Genomic DNA, 15,026 nt, shown 5'->3' on the forward strand with positions numbered 1-15,026 from the left:
ACAAACGAAAAGGCTGCAGAGCCCTGCTGCTTCCTTGCTGCTGCTTTTTTCAACAGCAATGTCAGGGAGAGATGAAGGAGTGGGTGTGGAACTGCAGACCTGTGCTGCTCTAATCTCAGCGTATTAACAGAATCCTAAAACTGAGGTCCTGGAAAGAATTTGTGACATTGGTAGTAATGTTGACAGTTTCAACTTTTAGAATGAGTGGCTCAACTGATACTAAAATATTGGCAAATTCTCAGAGTACCAGGTAATACTAACATTTTTTCATGGCTGCTTGCTTTATAAATTGTAGTGAGCCCTCTCCTCCCTTTCTTTTTATTTCCTTCTGTGTGTGTGTGGTTGGGGGGAGTGGTGGTTGTTGTCTTGCTTGTTTTGTTTTTATTTTCTTGTCCCCGGTACTAAAAATTGAAGCCAGAGCCTCGCTCATGTTAAGCAGGTGCTTCATCTCCGAGCTAGCCTTTGGGTATTTCCTAGTTACTCTTCGTTTTCTCTATTGAAGCAGAGGCTTACACCGGCAAAGAGAAGGGGTCCTCCACCTGTAGATAAGATTGCTATATTTTGTAAGGTTGCTTATGGTACCATTACAGAACTATTTGTAATTTGATGGTTTCCCCTCCTTATTAGCTAAGTGCAGCCTGGTAGTATTATTTGCTAGATGTGACTGTTTTTCAAAAAAAATAAAAAAGGACCTACTTAGCCAGGTGTGGTGGCACATGCCTTTAATCACAGCCCTCAGGAGACAGGTGGATCTCTATGAGTAATTATTTGTGTTTCAGGATAGCCAGGTCTACAAAGTAAGTTCCAGGATAGCCAGGGCTATTACAAAGAGAAATCCTGTCTTCAAACAAAAATGGAAGGGGGGATCTACCATTTTATTTCCTGTTTTGCCATGTTACACTATGAATAAAGAATCCTGGCTTTATGCCCCCACATGTTTAAGGGACAAGAAATGCTTTAAATTGATGAGATCATTCCCCTTCTTTCGTTATCAGATTTCTCAAATGTATATATGTGTGTACATGTTTTTGGTCTCAAACAATTGGGTTTAGCAACTGACCCCTATCTAATTCCTGAAGTTAGCACACAGTTTAAAAAAATTATCATAATGAAGTGGACAGTATAGGGAATATATCCAAAACCAGCCCAGCCCAGCCGTGCTCTTTAGTTTACTCTGAAGTTTAGTTAGGACACTGCCTCCCATCTGAATGATTTTACCTTTAATGTTTCCCTCCTATCCATTTCTTTTTTCTTTTTTTGGTTTTTCTAGACAGGGTTTCTCTGTATAGCCCTGGCTGTCCTGGACCTCACTCTGTAGACTAGGCTGGACTCGAACTCAGAAATCCACCTGCCTCTGCCTCCCAAGTGCTGGGATTAAAGGCGTGCACCACCACTGCCCGCCTACTATCCATTTCTATCTTGGTTTTATCAGAATGCTGTCTAAAGTTGAGAGTAGATTGTGTTGTCTTTCAGTTGCTCTGAGGCTCCCTGTTTTCCTCAAGGTAGACTTGAGCTCCTAGTCTGATTCTGGATGGACCGTAGTGACTAGACTGCCTGCTGGTCACTGAAGCTGCACTCGCATGAGCTCTGCCTTCATACATGCTACTCATAGGTGCAGTGGGTCTTAGTACATTGAATTTCATGTTCTTTACTATCATTGAACCCTTTTTGCTTGTTTTTTTTTTTTTTTTTCCTGAACATAGCAGTTTTTCTCCACTCTCAAATACAAGTTCTTCCTCTTTACCTAGCTAAAATTATTCAGTTTATCAGGCTTCACCTTAGACTAATAATTTTCATTTTCATTTTTCTTTTTTTGGTTTGTTTATTTTTAGACACGCTCTTTATAGCCTTGGCTGTCCTTGGAACTTGCTTTGTAGACCAAGCTGACTAACTCTCAGAGATCCACCTGCCCTGTTCTCCCACAGCACTAAGACTAAATGTGTATGTTACCATACTAGGGTTCTCAGTAGGGTTAAAACTGTAGGATATTATTTAAAGGTGTAAGCCTGGTGATTTAACAATAGCTGAAATTTTTTCTCTTCTAGAATTATGACAGGCAGTAAACTGTCATTGAATTTTTTTCAATTCACATTTTCTGTTTAAAACATTGTTTTCCTTATTAGTTGGGCTACGTCTCTTTCTCCCACTTTTATAACAGGGTTAGATTCTTTGTCAGAGTCCGCATGTCATCCTGGGGTTCTTCAACCTCTTCTTGGTTGGCTTATTGCAAGTAACTACTATTACAAAAGTTGCACATTTTTGTGTAATGACATTTTAGGTCAAAACAAAATGAAACACTAGCATATTAGTTAATAGTCAACCTTCTCTACCAAGTGTCAGTCAGTCTGTGAATCTAACCAACCGAAGGTGAATATAACGGGCCGAGGATATTTCTAGTACACAGGTTCTTGAGACATTCCCATTTCCTAATGATATTCCTAAGTAATACAGTATAGCAACTATTCTCATAGTACTTATATTATGATATATATTGTGAGTGATTGAAAGATGGCTGAAGTACATGAGAACTATGTGAGGTAATATAAAGGACTTGAGGCTACAGAATTTCCTCTAGTGAGGGTTCCTGAAGCCCGCTGCCTGAAATGTTGAGAGACAACTGTGTTTGAACAACTGGGGTTTCAGAATCAGATTACTGCACTGATTTCTATGTGTGCTGATGTTTACAGGTGAAAAAAGCCAAGATGCAGGAACCAGGAGAACAAACGTTAAGGTACTTGTAACCCTGGGCTTCTCTGACGTCTGCTCTAACTTTACCTCGCGCTGCCTGGGGTGGGTATGCTTTGTGCTGACTGTTTCTTGCTTCTCACCATCACCTTTACATTTGGAAATTACTTGGTTTCAGATTAAAACTTCTCTTCAAAATTGGATTTATTAAACCCCAAACCAGAGACTAGTTTGGGCAACTTAGCAAGACTCTGTCTCAAAAAACAACAAACAACTGCTCCTCCAACACAGCTTTTCCTCTAAGATATATGCAAGTCTTTCGTTGTTATGCCTTCAGACATTTGTGGAGAAACTCAAATGAAAAAATGATATATTCTTCAGTCAAATGTACAGTATACAAACCTGGAAGAAGAGACTGAAATAAGGGAAATACAGAATTTGGCATTAACAGTTGAGTATGATGCCCTAGATGTTTGTTCACTCCTGTAGAAAGGAGGTGTCTCTTTAACACCATATGTTTTGTCTCCTATGCCATCATCTACTACTATAGACAGACTTGGGAATGTTAGCTTTCTCTGCTGTTTTCCAGTGTTATGCTTGCCAGCAAGAGTATATTCTTGCATGAATGCAACTATCCACCTATTCTATACATATTCCCAATCTACTTGCCAATAAACCATCAACTTTTCCTAAACTCACATCATTCATCTGCTCCCTGTCACTGTAACACACTGCACTAGAGCAGCACAACACTACATTGGCTCATTCTCGTTCCCACTGATGCTTTCATCTCAGGTAGACACCCTTCGTGGTGCGTCTGATTTCCCATTGTCTAAAAATCATCTTAAATCTTTCTTCCTTTTATCTTTGCCTCGTTGTCTATCTCTTTACTTCCCACTATCTTTATTCACTCAGCTGGAGAACTTGCTACCTAATTCAAAGACAAATTAAGAGATAATTTAAAAAAAAAAAAGCATCCTGCCAGGTGGTGGTGGCTGCATCGCAGCGCAGCGCTCGCCTTTAATCCCAGTACTCTGGGGGCAGAGGCAGGCGGATCTCTGTGAGGCCAGCCTGCTCTACAAATTGAGTTCTAGGACAGCTAGGGGCTACACAAAGAAACCCTCTCTTGAGAAACCAAAAAATTAAATAAATAGAATTAAAGAAAAAATAAATTAAAGCATCTTGCTTCTCATCAGATCTGTTGTGGGTACTCTCTCTTTCCTTTTTCTGGGAAGTCATTTCTCTTGTCCTGCTAAATAAAGGACCTCCTACTAACTCTGTCTTTTCTTGAAATTACTTTTTTTTCCTTTGATAAGTTTTAAATCTACTAGTAAGTATCCTTAACATAAAATGTACCATTCACCCCTTCTTCCTTTAACAGACTCATGCTGGCCTTTAACTTGTGACCCTTAGCTTCCTAAGCACTGAGATTTAGAGTTGAACTGCCATGCCCAGCCTTAAACCTTGTCCTCTTTCCATCCACCACACTATGGATTGAATCCAGCGCCTTGTGTGCTAGGAAAGCGCTCTATCACTGAGCTACATCCCACAGCCCTTACAACATTTCTAAGAATATGATTGAGCAGTACCTTGTACATGAACCTGTGTGACTGTCAGCCCCATCCATCTCTAACTTCTTGCCTTCCCACACTGAAATTTCATATCTGCTAAACAAAACTTCCCTGTACACTCCTACCCCCACCATCCCTAACCTGTTCCATTTTGCTTTCTGATTTTGTGACATTAGTCTGTGGGCTTGACTATTCTAAAAACTTTATGTAAAGGGCTATAAGATTATATACATATTTAAAAAAAAGACACATACATATACAAAGTCTCTTGGTAGTATGTATCAAAATTTCCTCCCTTTTTTCTTTTCTTGCTTTTCTTTTTTTTCCTCAAACAGGGTTTCTCTGTATAGCCCTGGCTGTCCTAGAACTCACTCTGAGACCAGGCTGGTCTTGAACTCAGAAATCTGCCTGCCTCTGCCTCCCAAGTGCTGGGATTAAAGGTGGGCGCCACCACTGCCCAGCTAGAATTTCCTTCCTTTTAAGGATGAATAATACTTTTATGTTTCTCTTTCATCTATCAGTCATTGATAATAGCAGCTCTGTTGAATGAGAAGGGATTTGGGCAGGGCAGTTTGACTTTTTTGTCATTTTTATTTTTAAGCAATTTTTTTTTTTGTTAAGCAGAAATTTACATTTATGTCTTCTGAAGGTAAGTGTATAATTTTCAGACAGTGTATAATTTCTTTAGTGACAAATTAAATATTCACAAGGTGCTAGAGTTACTTTACTGTCTTGGTAGTATGTTTCTATACTGTGCATCCTGAGTTGCATATGAAGAAGATTTTGCTATAACAAACTTCTAGAATCAAACTGGAATCAAGTGCCCTTTAGAGCTGGTGTGCCCAGTGAATATGAGGCCATATTACTTCTGAGATTCAGGATCTAAGAGTATTCTTTAGCAGTGGGTATGAGTTTGAAACTCAGACTTATCCTAAATACACAGGAAAGACAAGCTGTCATTACAGTCAGAAATTCGGATCCAGTTTCAAGTTCTTCCTTGTGTGAATTCTATTTAAGCAGGTTTGAGATGGAACTCAGAAGTCCTTAACTTTTATCTAAAATTCAGGTCACTATAATGTAGCCATTTCGGTTTATACCAATATAACTAATCCATGTCATTTATTTCTTTTTCCCTTTAATTTCCATGATCCTAACTTGGCTAGTACATTGATGTTCAAAAGTGAAATCATTTGACCAGAGATAAAATTGAACTTTGAAAATTTAACTTTTAAAATTAAATGTCCAGGCTGGAGAGATGGCTCAGCTGTTAAAAAGCACTTGCTGCTCTTGCAGAAGAGCAGGATTTTATTCCCAGCATCCTTATGCTGCTTCGCAAGTGTTTATAATTCCAGTCTAGGGGATCTGGTGCCCTCTTCTGAATCTGTGGGTTCCAGGCATACATGTGCTTCACATATATGTATGCTGGCAAAACTTATATACATTTAAAAAAAATGTTTTTTTAAATTAATGTAGTAGGCATAGTGATACATGCCTCTAATCCCATCATTAGGAAGCAGAGGCAGATGGATCTATGAACTTGTCCAAGCCAGTCTTACCAAGCTCAAGTCTGGTGAGATGGCTCAGAGGTTAAACCATCTCAAGAAACAAACAAGTAAATATAACTGAATATTAATTTAACATTTAAAATATATCAGAAGGAAATTCTTTTTTAATTAATGCTTTGATATTAGAGGTTAGCTTCAAAGGTCATATGAGAGCTTTAAATGCTGCTATGCAGAAACTACTTTTACCTCAATTAGGCTTTTTTTTTTTTTTTTTTTTTTTTTTTTTTTTTTTTTTTTTTTTTTTTTTTTTTTTTTGGTTTTTTTCGAGACAGGGTTTCTCTGTGCAGCCCTGGCTGTCCTGGAACTCACTCTGTAGACCAGGCTGGCCTCGAACTCAGAAATCCGCCTGCCTCTGCCTCCCAAGTGCTGGGATTAAAGGCGTGCGCCACCACCGCCCGGCTCAATTAGGCATTTTTATCCTCAGATGTAGAGCCTCTGGCACAGAAGTCTTTTCCTCCCTGGGGAGAAAGAATAAAGCAGGTTTTTATCAGGTGACATAAATGTGGGAAGGATACATGGCTGGAAACAGAACTAGAACAGTTGTGGTTACTGTGTTCTTGTGTTTGGACTTGCCTAATTGTCCTTATCCTTCTAACCCAGTGAGGCGGTTTCTGTTTGTGTCCTCACAGACTGAGACCAGAGAGTGTAGTGACTTGCTCAGCCCATCTAGCTAGTTATTGGAAAGGTGGGTTCTGACTGAGCCTTCCAACTCTAATGCTTGCACTCGGTGATAAAGTTAGCAGTTTTTTTGTTTTGTTTTGTTTTGTTTTGTTTTGTTTTTTTGAGATAGGGTTTCATTTTGTTTTTGCAGACTGGCGTTAAACTAATTCTATAAATCATATTGACCTTAAACTTATGATAAATCCTCCTGCCTCAGCATCCCAAGTACTAGAATTAGGAGTGAGTCAGTCTGTGCATTTAGAATCTGTACTCTAACCAGTATGTTCTTGGTTGGAAGTGATGGAGTACTGGAACTTAAGGGAAAGAAAAGGAGGAAAGCATTCAAAAGGACTCAGCCTGGAGTGTGTCTATTCCAGAACCCCAGGATGTGCTTGCAGCATTGTAGTTTCTCGGGGACTCTTAGAGCCTTGCTGGCCTCAGACGCGTGTATTACAAGACGGCCTTGAGCTCCTGATCCGTCTGCCTTACGTCTCCCTAGTGCTGGGATTATAGTGTACACCAGCATGCCAAACTGAACTCTCCTTAATAGAAATAAAGGAGAAATGCAGCAAACTGAGCAGTTTGAAAGGTTCAGAACTCCTTGGCCACAATCATATTTAATCTTTAAAAACTTCAAATTAAGATTTGTAGCTGATGATGACCCACTGTTTCTGATAAGACATCTCCCTACTTTGTAATAGACACATAGAAAGGTAAGGAAATAAGGTATTGTATCTTTAAAATTACCAACAGAATGAATTTCAAATGTTGTTACCACAAAGAAATAAGTGTGTGAGCTAGTGGGTTTGTTAACTAGCTTGGCTCACTGTTTTATAGTATAAACACATTGACACATTACCTTATGATCCATCCATATACAATGTATATAATATTTTTAAAGTGATAGCACAATTAGATGTTCAAAGCTGTTTTATTGAGTGATCTTAGAGAAAAAAATCAACTAGTCTGTGATTTAGTTGGGCCTTCCAAGTGATACAAAAATTTTCAAGGAATCTAGGGCTATGAAAAGAGCAGTCGAAGGCCAGAGGCACTGGCCCTGGCCTTCATTCAACTTAGTTGGTAAAACTAAGAATAGGCAGATCATCTCGATTTACTTCTTACTGGGCTGGCCTAGCATGAGATGGGTTTGATTTTGTCATTCATCATTGCAGTAGCTCAGGCCTAATGTGCTTGTTTTATTGTTTATGCTAGTCAAGTAAATAACCCAGATGCCAGTGATCAGAAGCCTGAGACGTCCAGCCTTGCGTCAAATCTCAGCATGTCAGAGGAAAGTAAGTACCATGTTTTATGCACAGTGGATGTGGTATTTCTATAACCAAATGATGTTATTCTTGTATAATTGGGTTTCACTGAATGTCTGGGTTGTCCAGACAATCTAGAAGGTTCTTCTCCCCCTGTTCACAGTGTACTCTGATAAGCATCTTTGACATACCAGCTGAGGACAAGCCTCATGGATCGCCTCATCCAAGGAGTCATACTCAGTGAATTTATTTTCATTCGTGCAAGTTGAACTTCTAAAAGTAGTAGCATTTTATTAGAAATCAAAAAAGCTGTGGGCTAATGCCTGACTTCCTCAAGAGCATTAAAACAAAGGCTTAAACCCAAGTAACCTTACCTATCAGTCTTTAACATTCCTTGTATTTATTTTATTCTAAACACCCATCCTAATTTAACTCGAATCTCCCTCTTCTCTATAAATGTGTACAAATATAAGCATTATTGAATAGAATTATACACTTCATTGAGTAGTTACAGCTAGTCATAACCACAGGGCTTCAGGTGAGTACGTAGTCTGTGTGGAAAGTCTTCATTTCTCTAAGGAGGGTTTCCTTTTAACTTACAGCTCTTTTTCTTTCAAAACCTCAGGATCTCACCTTTCCTCATGCTTAACCTTTGTCTTCTCAAATAAAAGCTCCACACAAGCAGTTCCATTATTACACTACCCCCACCTCCAGGCCTCCCTGTGTTTGTACCCATACTGTTTTGTGTCCTTCTTGTTAGAACTGAAGGGATTCTTGCTCTTGTCAAATGTCAGTCCTTATAATTGCGTTCTGTGTCCTCTCTGGCTTTCCCCAAGGTTTGCTATGAGGCCTATCTCCCCTCCACTCCTGCAGATCACACTCTTCTTCTTAATTATTCTTCTCATAAAGACATGTGCTCTGGTAGCTACCATCTTTTATGTACACATTTCCTCTGTGTTTCATGATACGTCAGAACCTCTGAAAAGAATTGCTTCTGCTCGTTTACCTCTGTTCACTCTTCAGCTGGTTGACTTACCTTCTTTTGTCTCTCTTCCTGTGAAACTGCTTACCAAGGTCCTGGATTGCTGTCATATTTCCCACTCTAGTGGACATCTCTCTCCTCAGCCTGTCTCTCAGCATGTCTCCTCTCACTTTCCTTCCCTGATGACCCTTCCTCTAGCAGTACTTGAATGTTCGAAGGCCTCAGGCTTGGCTTCTAGGTTAACATTCTCTTCAGGGATGCTTCCATCCAATACATTCCTTTAAATGTCATACATTGCTAACAGATGCCTAATTAATTCATTAGGGATTAGAAGCAGGGTTTCTCTATGTGCCCTTTGCTGCCCTGGAACTTGTTAGATAGACCAGGCTGGCCTTGAGTTCACAGAATCCCCCTGCTTCTGCTTCCTGAGTGCTTGGATTAAAGTTGTGGAGCATCGTGCCCAAATACCACATTTTTATTTCCTGTGTGATTTCTCTGATTTCATTTGTGTATTCAACCGCCTACTTGAAATCTCTAGTGTCTGAAAGCAAAGTCAAATATAATATGTAAGAAGCTTTTTTTTTTCCTTTTAACTAATCAGATCTTCTCCCAAGCATGCTCATCCTAGGACATTGTATAACTATCTAAAAGAGAAACTGGGAAGTCTTCCTGTACTCCCTGTCTTCCTTACTCCATACATCTGAGCTGATGAGATGGTGTGCTGGCTATACCTCTATTCTTTGCTTCATCCTCACCATTGTTACTGTACTCCAACCAATGTACTACTTTAACCCCTACTGTATAATATCAGGTTATGCCTTGACTTAGTAATCCATCACTGTTTCCAGATACTGCCTAGCTCCAGGCTTAGTCTGTCAGTGGAGGAGGGATAGATAAGGGTTTGAGTACCTGTCAACGGAGAGGAAACCATATTACAGAATTTGAACTACCCTAGTCCCATGATGGATAAAATATTCATATATAATTGAGATCACCTTCATTTCTGTCAATCTGAACATAGATAAAAGTGATCTTTAAGCTTTTAATAATCTTTTAAAAACCTCAAACAATGGCATTGGACCAGAACTTTTATAATAAACTCATAGGGGTTAGTTTGTATTTCTCCTGGGTATGAAATGGCCCCTTATCTTCTCCTGACGTTTCTCTTTTGTACAAGTCCCTCTTTCAGGGAACCTAGGCTTAGATATAAGCCACATGCTCCCCTTCAGTCCATCTTCACAACAGAAGAGCTCCTTTCGTCATGATGTTAAAGTAAGAATAGGGCAGGAGCCTGGCCAAGCATTTATGGTGCACTCTGCGTATAATGAACCGCAGTGGAGCCTAACAAGTGGCTTCTGTACCTATTAGTCTTGAGCCACATATTTATAGATTTATAGCCTTTATCCCAGTTGTGATCGTGAGGGTCAAGCTTTGATTGCAGCTTTTTCCAGATAGTCATGGAGGGCAAGAGGACACAGGGTGGACACTTCACTGCATGAGTCTTGGAGCGTCTGCTTGGTCAGACTTAAAGCCTTTAGTATAGAGCAGAAAGTGATAATACAAAACCTGTTCCCATCTGTGCTGCTGTTGGTTCTACATAGCAATAGAATGAGATTGGAAATTTCTACCAAACCTGTCTCTCACTAGTCATTCTTAGGGCTTTCTCACTTAGGGTAAGCATCCAGAGCCTGAGGACATCGAGGAAACATTGTGTGATTTCTTAGATATGGGTTTGGCTTTCTTTTTTTTGTTTGGTTGGGTTTTTTTTGTTTTTTGTTTTTGTTTTTGTTTTTTGAGACAGGGTTTCTCTGTGTAGCCCTGGCTGTCCTGGAACTCACTCTGTAGACCAGGCTGGCATCGAACTCAGAAATCTGCCTGCCTTTGCTGCCTGCGTTAATCCTAAATGCTGGGATTAAAGGCGTGCGCCGCCACTGCCGGCTATGGGTTTGACTTTCAAACCCATAGTTTTGTCAGTGAGCATAGCTGAGAGCCTAGGGCGTTTTGCTCTATGGATAATTGAGGTCAGTGACTAGGGAATGGAGATTAGTTAGTTTACCTGCAGATGTTTTCTGTGCCGTCTATCCCACTCCATCCTGTCTTGCTTCTTTCACTGCCTCTTAAACTCTACAAATAGGTCTGTAAACATAGAAATTAGGAGTCGTCTCTGCACTCTTTGAAATTTTTTGGCATCCAGTCTGTGTGTTATTCACCTTGAAGAACTATATAGTAAGATATATAAATTTTCCAATTTTTTAAATGTTCTAACTTTTTTACCTAATAATATCTTTCTTTCAGTTATGACATGCACCGATTACATCCCTCGCTCATCCAATGATTATACCTCACAAATGTATTCTGCAAAGTAAGTTGTATAATTATTTCCAAACTTTTTTCTAGGTTCATTACAAGTTTAATATTTAACTTTTTTCACCTCTCTTGTTCTCTGTCTTTACTCCAATTTTTATCACATCTAAATATATTCTGTGTGTCATCCTTGTACAAATCAGGTGATTACTGGAATAGATTAATATTACAATGGAACCCACTAATCAAGTGACACTCGTGATCTGATCCATTCTCTACATTGACATATGGATCAGTAAAAAGAGCTCAACATCACTTCAGATGGGCAGCTGCAAACCATCGAGTTTGAGCTGGGGTAAGCGTAAGGGTTGAAGTTACAAAGAGGTGCATTTTAGGCTTTCACGGCATAAGGCCAGGGTTTGCCAACAACCAGTTTAGTCATCTTTAATGTGGGTAGAGTACAGAACAATGTTTGTACCAAGTTGCTGTTGTGTGTTAATGAAGAGTAGGCCTGTGCCCATACACTGACACAGACAACTGCAGCCATTAAACAGCGTGTTCTTATGTACTTAAAATTTGAGATTCATGAAGGATTGGTTGCAGAGGTGAGAGATCCCCAGTAGGCCTTAGTGTGCCATTCACTTCCACCTTTACTTACATAAAGTAGCTCAAGCTCTCCACATTCTGATGTGAAGTTAATACTGATGTCTTCAAGCCAGCCATTGTCATGTGGTTTTCTTCTTTAACATGATTAACACTGTCTGGAAGCATTGTAGGGAGGTTTTACATCCCATAGGAGTGTTCATTATTGTATTATTATCTGTAAATGTACTAGGTCTTATTCAGAGCTATCCTGGGATGAATTCAGCCTGCAGGCCACAGATTAGAACACGTGTAGGTTAGATACCAAGTGTGGAGCACATCAACTCCACAAACTTTCTGCTATTCAACTTGTACCATGTCATTTAGTTTCAAAGACTAAAGATTGAGATAATGAATCCTCTCATTTCATTTTTGAAATATTCTAACCTGGTATTTTTTTTTTTTTTTTATAAAAGCATGGGAAAGGAGAGCATGTTCTTTACAATATGTATATGGAAATTAACTGTTTTGAGACACTATTTCAGAGTAATCTCATGTGACTTGAGTAGCAATTCTTGTCTAAATTATGTTGCAAGCTTAGATCTGGCTAATGCAAGTCTCTGAGACTTGAAACATTTGTATATTGCATATAGCAAATCCATGCCTAACGTGTACACAGTTGCTGCACTCAGACACCTTATTCAGCTGTGCCCTTTGCATTCATCCTCACCCCCTCATCACTTACTAGAACCATTGCATTAATCTTGTTTAGCCAGACCTCCATTTTTACGCCCTTCTAATCCATTTTAGAAAGCAGTGAGTCTAGGGCCTTCCAGTTATTTTGAATTTGTCTGAACTCTAGCCTGGCACTGAGGCCACACTCCTGCCTTTCTCCTTTTTTCATGTTCCTGTCCTTCCTCAGTGTGCCTCTATCAGGATTAGCGTAAGGCCTCCTCTCTCGGTTCCTTTGCCAGGGCTTTACTCTTGCCCTGGAACATTCTGTCTCTATTTTGTGGACAGCTCACCTGCTCAGTGCACATGCTACTTCTTTCTAGCTTTTCTTTATTATCTGCTCCCAAAGATGTTTTGTGTGTGTGTGTGTGGGGAGGGGGGGTCTTTTGCCCTGTTAAGACATAACCTTCTGCCCTGTGTTATTTATTAAAACTTTGAAGATAGCCAGGCAGTGATGGCACACGCCTTTAATCCCAGCACCCTGGGAGGCAGAGGCAGGCGGATTTCTGAGTTCGAGGCCAGCCTGGTCTACACAGTGAGTTCCAGGACATCTAGGGCTATACAGAGAAACCCTGTCTCGAAAAAACAAAAAAACAAAAAAAAACTTTGATGACACATAATAGCACTTTTTTAATACAACCTAATTGCCAAATAAACTAAGTAGAAGCTATATGTGTGTGTGTGTGTGTGTGTGTGTGCGTGCGCGCGCGTGTGTGTATACACATACATGCATACATACATAGTAATGTAGGGTATAATAGAGTGGATATCTACAAGTCAGCAAGATAGAGTGAAGTTTTGTGGTTTCACTGGTGAAGTTGGTTCTCTAGTTGGCCCTGGTATGGCTGGCCCCAGTTAGTGGCAGTGTGCTGAAGCTTAAAGTGACTTCCAGAGTCTATTTAGCCAGGTTGGCTCCTGTTTCACAGAGCACATCTCTACTCCTTGGGTTTTTTTTTTTCTTAAATGTATGTTTTGCTTTGTTTTGTTTTTTGTTTTCTTGACAGGGTTTCCCTATGTAGCCCTGGCTGTCCTGGAACTCACCCTGTAGACCAGCCTGGCTTTGAACTCAGAGCTCCAAATGCCTCTGCTCCCCAAGTGCTGGGATTAAAGGGGTGTGCCACCGCCTGACTACCCTGGTTTTTGATATGGTTGCTTGTCCTTGTTCTATCAGCCCCAGTTTCCTTGTCCTAGAACTGTGATTGGCCCAGTCCTCTTGGTAACAAATAGAGCCAGCTGCTAATTCTGTTCGGTCCATTCTTCATTGTCCTAAAGTGTTGCTTTTGCTGTGTGTTCTGAGAAAGTGTCTTAAGTGGCTGGCTTCAAACTCACTACGTAGTCAAGGATGACTGAATTTACTCTGTAGTGAAGGGTGACCCTGCCTCCTGATCCTCCTGCCTCCCCCTCCCAAGTCCTGGGATAGCAGACTTAAGCCAAGATGTCTGGTGTTTGTGATGTTAAGAATCAGATGAGCGCTAGGAAAGTGCTCTACCAACTGACTGACTGTCCTGCCCAGATTTTAGGCATTATCCAAACATAGGGTATAACTATGTCATCCTTGTATCTAATTTAGGACCTTCCATGTAACACAGTTATTTATAGGGTAATAGCTAGAACTTGGGAAGATGTTTGAAACTTTGGTTTTCTGTAAAATTATTTTTTGGAACCTGAAAAGGGCCAAACTTGTGTTTTCTGGCCATTGATAAAAGTTATTTTACTGTGGAAAGTTAATCTCATTCCTGGATTTTTTGTTTCAGTTATGTTAACTGGTTTGCCCACTTTCATTAATTAAGTGAGCCACATATGGAAATTTTCATTTTCTTGATTTTCCTAGACCTTATGCACACATCCTCTCGGTTCCTGTTTCGGAAACCACTTATCCTGGGCAGACTCAGTATCCGACACTGCAGCAGTCCCAACCCTACGCTGTCTACCCTCAGGCAACGCAAACCTATGGACTACCTCCTTTCGGTAAGCTGTCCTGTTGAGAGCAGTTCTTAAGAATGTGTTCATCAATCAGGAACATCTGTCCCTGCTCAAAAAGTAAACATGGCTGATCAGGAGTATTTACTTATTAAGTGTTTAGTAGAAGTTATGTTTATAGTTTTCCATAATTATTTGGTTACCCACCAAAATTTCATTATTTCCAAGCTCTTAACTCTGAAACTTGGATTGTGTGCCCCTTTTCTCCCCCATGCTCAGGTGCCCCCATCATGCTAGGTCCTGTGACACTGAGCTATGCTTTCTGACCTTTGGCTTATTGAAGCAGAATCTTGCTACATTAGTTCACTCTAGCCTTGAACTTGCTGTGTAGCCAGTGGTAGCTTGGAAGTTTCAGTACTCCTGCCTCAGCTTCCTGCATACTGGGATTGCAGGTGCGCACCATTCAACTTCCTGCATGCTGGGATTGCAGGTGCGCACCATCACACCCAGCGAGGAGCGAGGAGTCATTGTTTGGGAAACTGACTTCACTTACTTATTACGTAGGACACAGTGCCATGCTAAGATAAACATGATAAATATATTTTGAGGTAAATGATTTCAGCTAAAACCATTAAGTCTAAATATTCATCTAGACTGTGCCTCACAGATTTTTGTTTTGTTTGGCTTATCTAAAGTATATACTGAATATTGAGAGAGCAACCCTTTCCCAGGACTTTATGAGAACAAAACAGTTGAAAAGCAG

At 40.1% G+C, this 15,026-nt stretch overlaps 1 protein-coding gene across 5 annotated transcripts in view; it reads left to right on the plus strand.

Moving 5' to 3' along the window:
• Eya3 (EYA transcriptional coactivator and phosphatase 3) overlaps nt 1-15,026 on the plus strand; it is an 83,501-nt gene that overhangs the window by 21,134 nt on the left and 47,341 nt on the right. For 4 of the 5 annotated variants that reach the window (XM_031378935.1, XM_031378936.1, XM_031378937.1 and 1 more), the window contains exons 3-6: nt 2,688-2,731; nt 7,694-7,773; nt 11,021-11,087; nt 14,175-14,311. In XM_031378935.1, the coding sequence (XP_031234795.1) occupies nt 2,688-2,731; nt 7,694-7,773; nt 11,021-11,087; nt 14,175-14,311 (328 nt within the window). Of the gene's footprint in view, nt 1-2,687; nt 2,732-2,863; nt 3,136-7,693; nt 7,774-11,020; nt 11,088-14,174; nt 14,312-15,026 lie in introns of all 5 variants that reach the window. The other variant, XM_031378939.1, reaches the window with a different exon arrangement.

This window comes from Mastomys coucha, unplaced genomic scaffold, assembly GCF_008632895.1.
Source record: "Mastomys coucha isolate ucsf_1 unplaced genomic scaffold, UCSF_Mcou_1 pScaffold18, whole genome shotgun sequence".
Lineage (NCBI taxonomy): Eukaryota > Metazoa > Chordata > Mammalia > Rodentia > Muridae > Mastomys > Mastomys coucha.